Source organism: Callospermophilus lateralis, chromosome 13 (assembly GCF_048772815.1).
Source record: "Callospermophilus lateralis isolate mCalLat2 chromosome 13, mCalLat2.hap1, whole genome shotgun sequence".
In the NCBI taxonomy this organism is placed as follows: domain Eukaryota; kingdom Metazoa; phylum Chordata; class Mammalia; order Rodentia; family Sciuridae; genus Callospermophilus; species Callospermophilus lateralis.
This window is the reverse complement of record NC_135317.1, coordinates 12,892,118-12,905,482: the sequence shown is the minus strand read 5'-3', so window position 1 is coordinate 12,905,482 and position 13,365 is coordinate 12,892,118. Positions and strand designations below refer to the sequence as shown.

General features: G+C 48.2%; 1 protein-coding gene across 2 annotated transcripts in view; it reads left to right on the top strand.

Annotated features, from left to right (window-relative positions):
- Window positions 1-13,365, top strand: part of Pcnx2 (pecanex 2) — a 170,202-nt gene that overhangs the window by 110,729 nt on the left and 46,108 nt on the right. For both annotated transcript variants that reach the window (XM_076831630.1, XM_076831631.1), the window contains 2 exons: window positions 654-783; window positions 10,476-10,534. In XM_076831630.1, the coding sequence (XP_076687745.1) occupies window positions 654-783; window positions 10,476-10,534 (189 nt within the window). The remainder of the gene's footprint in view (window positions 1-653; window positions 784-10,475; window positions 10,535-13,365) is intronic.

Genomic DNA, 13,365 nt, shown 5'->3' with positions numbered 1-13,365 from the left:
GCCAAAGGTTCAGTACACCATGTTCAACACTAAGCAGCCTCAGTGTTCTGACCACCTTCAGGGTGCGAATCAGCACTTGCCAGTAAGTGAGCAGCCTGTGGGAGAGGCTGAGGAGGCAAGTGGCCCTGGAGGCTGGGACTCCACGTGCTCCTGTGTTTACCTGTAAACCAGACCTGCATGAGCCATCTGCGTTCAGTGTATGCAATGTGTGTGTGTGTGTGTGTGTGTGTGTGTGTGTGTGTGTGTATTTTCCATTGTGTATGTGTGTTTTCCTAATAGTGGGAAAAGACTGAGGAACAGGTGTGGCCTTCCCCAAACAATGCCACCTGCTTATTTTTTAAAGTGCCACTTAATCTTACTCATTTACAAAGCCACGTAGTCAGTGCTCTGGTGAATGTGCACAGTGAATGTGCACAGTTGCCTCTTAGTTAACGCAGCCGGCTCTTCTCAGTCCTTAGGCGTTGTCCATGTCACCTTAGAAGCATTCCGTGTGCGTGGGGGTGAAGCAAGGCCACCAGGATTTGTTGGAAGCCTTGTATTTCTAATCTGTGCCTGGAGAGGTTAAGAGCCCATCCTCTGTCTTCAGTGAGAAATAGCATCGTGAACCCAGTCAGAATCGGACAGGTCCTCTCTGCCTTAACTCCAGACCCCAGACTCTGCTGTGCTACTCTTCCAGGCGGCCGCCACCTCCATCTTCTCTGCCCCGCTGAGCCCGTTCCTGGGGAGCGTCATCTTCATCACGTCCTATGTCAGGCCGGTGAAGTTCTGGGAGAAAAACTACAAGTAAGAGCCTAAAATCTATGCTGACTCCTGTGCCTAGGGCACCTGGAGTCCCCTGGCCCTTCCCCGTGGCAGCTCCGGCCTCGGGCTCTGTTCTCTGTGGGTGGGCAGAGCCGGACCTGGCTCCCTGGCGACTCCCTGTTCATTGGCTGGGCTCTGAGGCCCTGGCAGGCAGCTGATTGGGAATTAGTGATTAAGGCCCCTCCAGGTTTCTGCAGCTGTGAAAGAAGCGGGAGAGGCCGCTGCCAGGTCTCAGCAGGTGACCAAGGAAGAGCTGGACAGGTCTCCTCTTTCCATGTGCCGAGGTTGGCCTGAGGGCGCAGTGCTTCCTTCCTGTGGTGGCCCTTCTATGAGCCCGGCACAGGTCAGGATGCCTGTGTGTCACCCCTGCTCTGTGCAATGCGGCTTCTCCTTTCCTACTGGGACTGGTGGCGACCCTCTCAGGCCCTGGTAACAGCATGGGGCATCGCTTTTGCTGCTGTTTGCTTTGGGTGCTGCTGTTTTGAGGAAGGTGTTCTGCCACTGAGCCTCACCCCAGCCTGGGCATCAACTCTGTTACCAGGAGGCAAGAACTGACGTGGAGACCCAGCATCTGACACGGGGCCCAGGGCCAGCTCGGGGCTGAGCCTCCCCAGATACATCTGTCACTGACCCACCTGTGACCTAGGCCAGCCCTGCCTCCTCTGTTCTCTGCCCCAAACCCCAAATGCAATACAGGTCTGGGTTTGAAAGCTGCTCTGAGAAGTGAGCTTGGCCCCGTCTGCTAGCTTGCTGAGGGACAAGAAAGCCCTCACATGCTTCCCCGGGGGGCGGGGGTCTGACATTTGAAGCATGGTGCTGAGCTATTGTGCAGGTACATTGCAGGAGGGAGAAACTTTGAGGAACTCCAGTGTGTTAAACTTCTCAGATTGTGCCGGTTTAGCTTATTATTCATTACTTGTGTGCCTTTACTTGGGGTCCTGCTCCATATTGCTGAGTGGAGAAGTATTTGGAAGGTGCAGAGTGGAGAAGCAGACCACAGGCTGTAGGGTAGCACCTGACCTCCCACCTGCTTCCCAGCTGCCTGCACCTGCTGACTCTTCAAGGTCACCAGGAGCCACGCCTTGCAACTGACCCGGTTGATGGATGGCTGCAGGCTGTGCCAGGCAGGGACAGCAGGGGGAACTCAGCCTCTCCAGCTTTGGGGAACGTGTTGAGACGGGCCCGATTTATTCTGAACAAAGGAAGGCAAGAAATGCGCCACAGCTCTTAAACACACACTGTCCCAAACCCTTTCATTATGGGACTCAAATATATGTGACGCGAGAGATTTATGGGCAGGTTCAAGGCTCCTGGATGGTAGGACTCACACCCTGGTGCTAAAAGGGCTTCCCCAGAACAGCCAATACTCGGAGGCAGTCTCCTTCTTCCCCAGTAAGAGCAGGCGTGGGAAGACCACCCTGCAGCTCTTTGTCATTAGAACACATTCCGTGACTATCACTTAGGGCTGCTGACCTTATGGCCCTGTGTGTGTTTCCCAGACTCTGCTCCTGCTGAATTGGAGTGACGTCCCTGCCCAGGCTTTGCAGCAGTCCTGCTCCCAGGGCTCACGGTGTCCTCACGCCTCTGCACAGGTGGCTACTCACTTTGTGAGCCCGGCCCAGCCACAGGTGCTCCCCAGTAGTGTGACAATAACCCATACGTGAGACTCTAGGACAGACCACCAGATAACCTGGTCCTCTGGATGACGCAATGCGTTGGCTCCCTTTGTCCCCGTGCTGTCCTTGAGGGTGGCTCTGGGGTCACTGTTGTTTATTCAGGCTTTGCACAGCCGGAGCCGGTCTCACTGCAGCCGGGAAGACTCTGGGGGATGCCTCGAGGTTTCCTGGGAAGGAAAGTTCTTAGTGGATCTTAAAATCATTGGGGTTAAAAATGAAGATTTTTAAAAGGCTCATTTGCAGAGAAGTTGAGACTGATAGATGGCTGGTGTTCGAGTTGTAGTTTCCCTGGATAAATGAGAGCCACTGGGGACACCTGAGTATTTTTCCCCTTCCCATTGTTAAAGAACCCCTTTTGGAGGACAAACTGGAGGATAGAGAATGATGCTGGGGAGACACACAGTGCTCTCTTGACATTTGTCCTGTGCTCCTGCAGCCAGGACTCCACATGCCCTGTCTCGGTATTTGAAAAAACCAAATTTGGAAACAAATGTAAGGTTAATCCTTTTCCACCAAAAACAAAACAAGCAAAAAAAAAAAAAACCCAGATATGCTGGTGCAGTGACATCAAGACACAGTCACTCATGTTCCTGGGGGTAACTAGAGGGAATACGTCACTTACCTGGGCCAGGCAGTCAGGCAGAACAGAAAGGCACCCATAGGGGAAAGGAAGCAAAACCATTTCTACTCACCAGATGACGCTGTGTCATGATAAGAAGCCTGAGACAGCCACAGGCAATGAGAGGGGACCATTGAATTCAGGACTTTGCTAGATACAAGATGAACACACACAAATCAGTTGTATTTCTATATTCCCGCAAAGAACAATCTGAAAATGAAACAAAGAAAACAATTCGGTTTACAACAGCATCCACAGAACAAAGTATTTAGGAATGGGTGAAGTAGAAACCGTCCTCCAAAGACTGGAAATCACTGAAAAGACCAAAGACACAATGACTAGGAAGACACCCCTGTTCATGAATTGGAACACTTAAAACTGTGAAGAAGGCTGTACACCCCAAACTGATCGACAGTTAATTACTATCCAAGTTACAACTGACCTGTCTGCATACGTAGCCAAGTTCATCCTAAAATTCATATGGACCTCAAATAACCAACCAACCTAAAACAGCAGGAAAGTTGGAGGACTCAGACTTCTGGGCTTTGAAACTGACTACAAAGTTACAGTATTACTACAAACACTGCAGTGTAGACACAAGGACAGTGCTACAGATCAACAGAATGGAACTCTGGATTCAGGGAAGAACCTATATATGTGTGGTGAACTGACTTTTCACAGGGTGCCAAGATCATTCAGTGTGTGTGTGGGGGGGTGGGTAGGACACCCTTTTAAACAACGTGATCCTAATGCAGAAGAATACAGTTGTGTCCTTACCTCACACCATACACAAAAATGAACTCAGGATTGATCAAATACCTTAATGTAAGAACTAAAACTATAGAACCCTTAGAAGAAAGTATAAGGCTTCACAATTTTCAATGTATCCTTTGATGAGACACCAAAGGCACAAGCCATAGAGAAAAGTCAAATAAATTGGACCTCATCCAAGCTAAAAACTTTTGTGATCAAAGACACTATCAAGAAAGTGAGAAGACAAGAAAATCAAAAATAGGCGTCCAAACAAAAACTGGCTCATGAATGCTCATGGTAGCAGTATCTCAGCTGATGAAAAGTAAAAGCAATTCAGGGCAGTCAGCTGGCAAACGGCTGCACAAAGTGTCACAATCCTTACAATAGAAAATCACCCTGCTACAGAGGGGACTGAAGTAATGACACACGTTAACACGCGTGAACCTTGAAAACAGCACCGTGCACCCAAGACGCTGGAACCAAAGTCCCACTATGTTGTGATGCCATCAATGTGGAATTTCCAGAACAGACTGATGAGGACAGACGGGCACTGGAGCAGGTGTGATGGGAAGTGACTATTTACAAACTTTCTTTGGGGGGTAATGAAACTGATCCAGAGCAAACAGTGGTAATGGCTGCCCGACATTATGAATGTTCCATAAGCCTCAGTCACACCCCAAAATGGACACGATGGTGAACTCCAGCCAGTTGGCCTTGCCGCGCTGGCCCCTTCATCATGAGAGCCTGCTTGGTGAGCCCCGAAAGCACACTTGGTGGGCCCTTCTCCGCTCTGCTCCTCGGTCTGTGTGTCCTTCCTCAGTCTTCCTCTCTGCGGCCCCTAGGTTCCTGGATTGGGTACACTCCCACTTTACTCCCTTGAAACTTTACTTTACCTAATGTGGGGTGTTTGCCTGTCCCATAGTTTAGCTTAACCTGCATCTAGAAATGTGACTCTTTTGCACCATAGTCATCCAAAGGGCTGGCCCGCAGTTTTCTGTCTCCACCCTTTTTCTTTTCCTTTTGCACTATGTCTGGTTTTGGAATCAGTTGTACCATTTTCATAAAATGAGCTCAGCCATGTCCCCCACCTTTTGTCTGCATAGTACATAACTGATGTCCTTTCTTAAATAGCTACAAAATATCTTGCAGGAATTTTGATGAAAATTGTGGAAACCTTTACCTCAATTTGAAGAGAGTCAATATATTCACTGTCTTGAATCTTCTAATCTGTGAATATGACATTTCTCTCCACTTACTTGTTTAACTTTAAGTTCATCACATTTCTGTGTTCTTTAGCATAAAAACATCTATATGTTTGTACTAATTCACATCTATTTCCTTTTTAAGTTCCAATAATTGTAAATATATTGTTTTTAATTTGGGTGTCCATGTGTTCATTATTAGTGACTAGGAATACATTTCATTTGTGCATGTTTATCTTGTACCCTGAAATCTAACTGAACTCTAAGAGGTTTTGATTGGTTTTGCTTGTTTGTAGATTTCTTGCAATTTTCTATGCAGACAATCACGGCTTCTACAAACACATACTATTCTGTTTCTTCCTTCTGAATGCTGGGCTTTGATTTACTTTTCTTGCCTTGTTGCACTCCAGAACTTCCAGCTCTTTGTGAATAACAGCAATTAAAGAGGACAGCCTTGCAATTTTCCCTACTTTACGGAGAAAACATTTAATCTTTCACAATTAAATACGGTGTCAGCTCTAGGGTCTTAGTAGGTGAGGAAATTCTTCTCTGCTCCTATTTTTCAGAAAGGATTTTTAGAAATGAAAATCATTTTAGATTTTGTTAACTTCCTTTTTGTATCAGTTGACATGATCATACGATTTTTCTTCTTTGGCCTGAAAGTATGGTCCATTACAGTGACTGATTTCTGTACATTGAACCAGCCTTGGGACCCTGGAATAAACTCCACATGGTCATGGTGTAGACATTTAGGAATCTATTGCTGAATTTCATTTGCTAATACATTTTAAGGACTTTTGTATATATATTCATGCAGGATATTGATTTGTAGTTTTATTTTTTTCATACTACTTTTATCAGATTTTGGTATCAGGGCAGTCCCAGCTTCATCAGATGAACTGCAAAGCAGCTCTTGGTCTTGTAATTTATGGGAGACACTATAAATTACACAATTACTATGTGTAATTGGTGCTCTTTCTTTATTTTTTAATGTGATAAAATTTTCCAGTGAGGCTGTCAAGACTTTGAGATTCATTTTGGGGTGGTTTTTAATGATCACTTAAACGATCTTAAAGTTACAGGGCTGTTTGAGTGATGCACTTCATACTGGGTTGATTGTGGTAATAATGTTTTTTTTTTTTTTTTAAAGAATTGGTCCATTTTATTAAAGTGCCAAAATTTATGCTTATGAAATATATGTACTATTCCCTGCTGTCTATTTCCATATCTGTAGGGTCTGCAATAATACCAGCATTACTGATGTTGATCATTTCTATTTCTTCTCTTGTTCTTTGTCAGTCTTACTACAGATTGGTCAATTTTATTAATATCTTCAGAGTGCTCTCCTTGTTCTTTGATTCTTCACTGTTCCCAACTTGTCTGCCATTTTCATCTTTGTTTCCTTCCTTATACCACCTTTAGGTTTATTTTGCTGTCTTTTTTGGTAGGTTGTTGAGGTGGAAGGATAGACTAGGAGGTCTGAGGCTTCCCCTCCCTCCCTGGTGGCATGAGTTCTCCTCTGGGCCGTGTGGGCTCTGTGTTCAAGTGGGGAGAGCTGCCTCACAGTGAGCCTGCTTCTGTGTATACTTTATTTTTATTTTCTTTCAGTCCAGCACATTTTCTTTGCTATTGAACCTTTACCTTTGACCCACGGATTATTCAGGATTGTGTTATCCATAGTGTTGTCTTATGACTTATGACCTCGTGGCTTTGTCTTTATTATTTTATAATCAGACCATAGAGTCATGTGTTTGAAAATAGAAAATTAACTAGAAAGCAAAATAAACCATGAAGACAGTGTGACACCAAATGAAAAGACTTCAATGTGGTACCTTGAGAAACGGAAAGTAAGAGAATGAGAGAAAGCAGTGGGCAAATGCATAGAGATCAAAGCCCCGGCTCTGGTTCCGCTTAAGCACAGATGAACTTGGGCAGCTCCATTAGGATCCAGGACACTTTGCAATGCTGAAGACCAGAACTCACAAAGAAGAAAATAACTGTGACTATAAATGCATTAAATTAAATAGCAAAATTCATGGAAAAAAAAGAGATTTGACAAAACATAGAAACAGGACAGAGGTAGAGTATGTTTATGTTTCTTAGCCAGGGACCATCACGTGCCCAGAAGTAGGTAGGGACATGAAGGCCTGAGAGATGTGACTCCAGCACGCACTTGCTGTGGGATTCGCCTCCTTAGGACACTGGGACCGCCCTTGTGCGGTCTCCAAGGCGCACAGTGGTTCCACTCTAGGGACAACCAGCCTCCCTGGCTCTGCAAGAACTGATGTGGCTGCCGTTGGCAGCGGCATGAAGGTGGACAGCAAGCCTGGAGGGCCGGGTGCACTGTCCAACTTAGAGGAGGTGGGCCTTCCGCTGGCCCACTGGCCACCTTCCTATTGTCGGGATTCCCCCTAAAGTGGTCCTGCCCATCAGTGAGTCCACCATCCATCCTTAACCCCAGGTTGGTCTGCTATGTGGAGAACCCAGCGAACCCCTCACTCCAGCAGTCACCGTTCCTGGTCAACACCCAGGAATGCCCCTGCCCCACGAGGTATCAGAGTCGTACCACCAAAGAAAAGTACTGTTGAACCATTCAAGTCGCCTTCATGAATCTGTTTGAGAGCAGTTTGGCCTGGGGGACCGACCAGGGTGGGAAGGCCAACTTGTAGGCAGGAAGCCCTCTCATGGTGGGGTTGGAGAGGAACCTCGCTGCCTTCTTCTCTGGAGAGACCTACAGGGAGATGGGCCCGCAGCCCTGGGGACAGCCTTGCCCAGCAATGCGTGGTGACTTTGTCAGGCAGGAGCTGAGAAGATGGCACAGCAAGCATGCCTGATGCCCTGTGCACCCCCTGAGATCAGGGGTGAGGTCCAAGCCCCCGTTTCCTCCCTGAGCAACAGATCTGATGTTATGTGACAGGACAGTTAAGGCAGAAATCCAATTACTGAGCTAATTAGCACCTTTGAGTGGTAAGCACCAGATTTACAGGAGGAAGGCTCTGGAGTAAAGCTCAAATTACCCAGGATGGCCGGCAACTCACCTTCTGAGAGGAGCCGCGAGAGCCAGAGGTCCCGCGGCACAGCCGATCTGTGGGTCTTCAGAATTTAGCACAGTGCATTCCAGAAAGGCCAGAGCCCTCTGAAAGATAGCTTTCCAGTGGACACGGTTTTAGAAGGTGTTTTCATTCCCTAAGGAGTTTGGCAAATGACTTTCTTTTGGCTCAGTCCCACTTCAAAAATTGTTTATTCTGCTGCTGAAAATTCCATTTGTCCTAGGTCTTAAGGTGAAATTAAAATTCCATTTAGGGACTAACCATGCAGGCATGGGATTTCAGCCTTCATTAGACAGAATTTTGTTGTTTGCTTTATTTCCTGACACCCTGGGCTCTCTTATTTTCAAAGCTGCTATGAGGTAGCTGGAAGGAGCCTGGAGCCCTGCGGAGCAGCGTGCTTAGGTCTCCGCCGTGGTGTGCCACATGGTAGAATTGCCCTCTCTGCCCACTTTGGAGTCTTGTCTACACCCAGACAGGATGTTCTCCAATGTCTGGGGAAGACAAGGAAGGAAAGGGATTCTTTTTTGTTGTTGTTGTTGTTGTTTTCTGATGACAAGCCTTTTCATTTATTCAAATTATAATTCCTTCCAAATATTTGTTATTCTGTTCCGATTTCCAAGAAACGAGTTCACAAAAGACCTTGTTCTGAGGTTTCTTCTTGTTCCCTCTCTTGACAAATGCTAGTCACCCATTAAGTCACTTGCAGTTTGCCAACCAATGCATTTTAACACAAAGCCAAGTGTGCAGCACTGTTGGCTGCTGGCCTGCTCTTCCCAGCAGATACTATGGGATAGGAAGCCTCAGAAGTAGCTTTATCCTTTGTTGAGTGACCACAGTTGGGATCCTAGTGCTCACCCTCCTGGTGTTTGGAGTCTCCCACGAGCGGCGTACAGACAACCACACAGAAACGCAGGATGTGGCATGGGTCTGGGCTCCTGGGTTCTGGGTCCAAATCCTGGCTTGACCGGCCAACAGATCTGTGACCTGGGGCACTTTACCTTCTGGCCTCAACTTCTGGGAGACTGGTTATTTGAAGCCTGGAGCATGCAGAGCAAGCCTGAGATATACCCAAGGGCTGCTTGCGTGGGTGAGAGCTGCCTGTTATTGACATTAGCCACCACAAGGCACCAAAGGAGAAGCACAGGTGGGATGGGGGGCTCTAGAGCCCAGGGCAAGCAAGCCGCACCCATAGCAGAAGTCAGGCAGCGTCCGGAGGAAATGCTCATACACTGAGACTGGGGGGACACAGGGTCCAGCAGGATCATGAATGGAAAGATAAATGAGGGCCACACATGCAGGGAAGGCTGGGGCATGTGGAGGGGATGCACTGAAAGCCCAGGACTGGAGCCCAGGATGAACAGCAGGGCGCTGGCAAGCGGGGACCAGGAGATTGAGCCCAGGCCCTCGTGTATCAGGGGCCGGTGAGTCCTCGTCCAAGTGAGGCCCTGTGGTCGGTGCTGCTGTGTCTTGGAGAATGTGCTCTCCTGCTGGTCTTATGGTGTGACGTTACCACTGTTATTCCAGTGGAGTATCCTGAGCCTCGCAGTTTGACAGCACTTCCATGTTCCACCCTTGACAGGATGGGACCACCCTCCCTGTTGGCTAGAGAGGGTGCTCACAGTTTCTCCAAGCAGAGAAGGCTGAGGCATCTATAAGGGGCTTGGAGGTGTGTGGCAGCCGAGGACAGGTGACGTTCTGGGATACAGTTGGCTGGCCGCCTCCATACAGGAGGGTGTCTGGAGAGACGTGACCAGCTGCTTCTCAGAGGCCTGGAGTGAGCAGGCTTCTCTCAGGAGCAAGGGTGGCCATGGCCTGAGTGTCTTCCAGAAGCTGTGACCCAGGGCCACTGTCAGGCTTGAATAGGGGTCAGTGTGTGTCCTGCTGGCCACTTGTCACAACGGCTACAGACACTGTCTTCTTGTTTACAAGAGCTAATTCTTTCTTGTCATTCACCCTCAGGAAGGTCTTGAAGACTGTGCCCAACTCACGGAGGCAGGTGCACAGTGTCACCTGCTCAGCACCACTGTATAGACCCCACCTGGACAAAGCCCTGTGGGGACGCTGCCTCCAGTTCCCACAGCAATAGCTTTCCCTGCAGGCTCTCCCTTGCTTTCACTCTGTGGGTCTGTGCTCAAGAGGGAACAAGACACGGCCATCCCCAGAATCAGGGCTTCCCTCCTCTCCCCTCCACCTGCCTCGGACAGGTCGGCCTCCTCCCCAGCTCCCCTTCTCTGGCAGTGCAATCCCAATTGAGCACACCCCCAGTCCGTGGGTGCTGTCTCCTCTGTGTGACCCGCCCACCGTGGGGCTCTAAAGGGGGGCTCTAGCGTGGAGGGACCTAACATGGCCTTCTTCCCTCTTGTGGTCCTTCTAGTACAAGGCGAGTGGACAATTCCAACACAAGACTGGCCGTCCAAATCGAAAGGGACCCAGGTAAGATCTTTCCTGCCCTCTTTTCAAGGTCGCTGTGCGTTGTTATATAGACAGCTCCTGGAAGAGGCATTGAGCGCACTCTTATTGACCATGGAGGGGACCATGCCCACAGGGAAACTCTGCCAGCTGCAGAATAGACTGAGCAAGAAGACAGTCACGTCCTGACTGGGTGTGGAGGTGCGTTCCTCCGTCCTTCAGATCCATGGGTGCTTGGTCAGTGCTGACCGATGCTGCTGGACGTTCTATTTTGTGTGTGGTAAGCATCACACACAGGCTCTAAACCTGGTGTGAAGTGCAGACTATTTGACTGTCTTGCCTTAGTCTTTTTTTCTCTTCTATCTGTTCTTTCCTCTTAGCAGAATGCTGATTTTAACTGAGGTGGAGATATATATATACACACACACACTGAAGATTGAACCCAGGGCACTTTTCCCTGCGCTATGTCCCCAGCCCTTTTCCCTTTTTTTTTTTTTTTTTTTTTTTGAGACAGGGTCTCACTAAGTTGCTGAGGCTGGCCTTAAACTTATAATCCTCCTGCCTCAGCCTCCCCAGTCACTGGGACCTCAGGTGTGTGCAGCTTTTGTGGATATTTTTATTGGTCTCACTCTCACAGGGTGACTGGGACATGTAGCTGGCTGTCACTGCTCAGCATCATGATAGTATTGAGCTGCATATTGCTCACCTGTGAAAAGATCAAAATTTAGAAAACAGTGAGCTACTATTGTTTCACGTCACTGGAAAATCAAAAGTCATCGGGTCAAACCATCCCAAGTCAGGACCCTCTGTGTTTGAGCTGCAAGTAGATGATCAGTGTAACAGTGGATCTGAAAGTACCTGGAGAGACAGGCTTATTTTTTGTACAACTTTAAGTAAGAAGAAGTGGGGAGGAGGGGCAGAGACCCAGCTCCGGGGTGCAGCTGTGGGACTCCAACATCCCGGGGTGTCCACGGCAGCAGGCACAGGGACAGCTGCACAAGCACATCATGCTTTCAGTTAGTTTTAATTATTGTTTCATCTGCTGACTATGCAGATGTGCGGTCAGTGTGTTCTAAGACGGTGCCCTGAGTCAAATCTCTACTTTTAGTGGTTTTAATTATTTTATTTAGACGTCCGAACAGTTTAATACTTAAAGGCTCATTTTCTCCTTCAGGTCTTTCCTTTAAAAGCGCTAGAAACTGAAAGTAATCTTTAATTAGTGTCTGAGGATGCCTGCTGATTTATCAGGGAAAGTGGGCCCAGCAGAGGGACAAGCCAGCTTCCGTGTCCCGTGTGCAGAGTGTCAGGGAAGCTTTGTCAGGCTTGTGGCCAGCTCGGCCCACAGCCCCATTCCCCCGCCAGCCATCGTCATCTTATAAATGCATCAGTTTCAGTTCAGCCTTTAACTGTCTTGAATGCCCAGCAAGGACATTCATTACCCAACAGCATCCCCACATAGACTTTCTAGAGACTTGGGTGTTCTTCCTTAGGTGGGTGCACTGGGCATCGTCACTGCCCAACCTGCTGTCCTGCTTGTGTCCACGCACAGAGCAGGGTACTCAGCCAACTGCAGTCTTTACTCAGGCCTCCCAGAACCTGTCTCCACTGCAGTATACAACACAGAGTGAACCTGACTCTTATTTCAGGTGTCTCCTCTTTGAGGCAATTCTATGCCTCTCTGGCTTTCTGGAATTTCTTCCCCAAAGAAAAAGAAAACACTCTAAAAACAGAAGCTCTTACTCCTCTCCCAGACTTCCAGCTGCTTCTTGTACCCACAAGACCAGGAAGATGGCCCAGTTTATCCAGTCTTCTCCTAAAAAGCTTCTAGCCTCCTCTCGACAGATCCCAGAGGGGAGGGAAGCAGTGGGAGCCCAGCAGGGAGGATGTGGGAAATGCACCACACTTACCCCCAAGCCTCAGCCTGCAGCCCTGGTCTGGCAGGGCGTTCTATCACCCGCCTCCCTCCTGCCCCTTCTTTCCCCTTACCCCCCTCCTAAGTGTCACCATCTGCCCAGTTACAACACCCAGTAGCACTGACAGCACCGACCCCCGTGGATGCAGAGCTAGAGCACTCAGCCACAGCGGGGCGGGGCAGGTGGAGCATGCAGAAGTGGCTGGGCTAGCTTGGAGGACAGCACCCCACCCAGATCTCACCTTCACACAGCTCCTGCTTGCAAGCATTCCCAGTGGCTTTACCCGTAGTCACCCCCCAGGACACAGCCCTTCAGCTGACGAGAGGCTAAGTGAGCCACTGGGGGCCCAGCAGTACACCCAGCTGTGAAGCAGAGCAGGCCTCCAAGGTATACAGCACAGGAAGTACACAGCACGGGGCAAAGCACAGGCCCACGTGATGCTCACATGGTGCATGCTTTCCTCGGACTCCTGGGGACACCAGAAAGGAGGGATCTGCCCTCTATAAAGTGTTCCTAATTAAAATGTATATGCATACTTAAAACAAACTTAATATAAATCATATATATGATTTATATTATAATGATATGTATCATATAAAGCATAGAATTATATGTAAACATAGCTTGCATACAATGCTAATAATAACTGTATTCATGTATGGTAGCATATATATATATAAATGGGTGCTGTGTAGTGTCTGTAAATTGTACCTCAGTGACGTTGATGGAAACAGTGTCCTGGAGGTGCCTGATGGGGATTTCCTTGAAATATTTCTCTAGGAGACCCTAGAGAATGCTCTGTGGCGTCACCTGTTGTTCAACAGGTATTTAGTTAGTTCCTACCATGAGTTGCAAATTCTTCCAGGACTAGGATATGAAAACAAGCAAATTCAGATCTAGACTTCTCCTCACTGAAATTGTGGGGCAGACAAGAAATTAGAC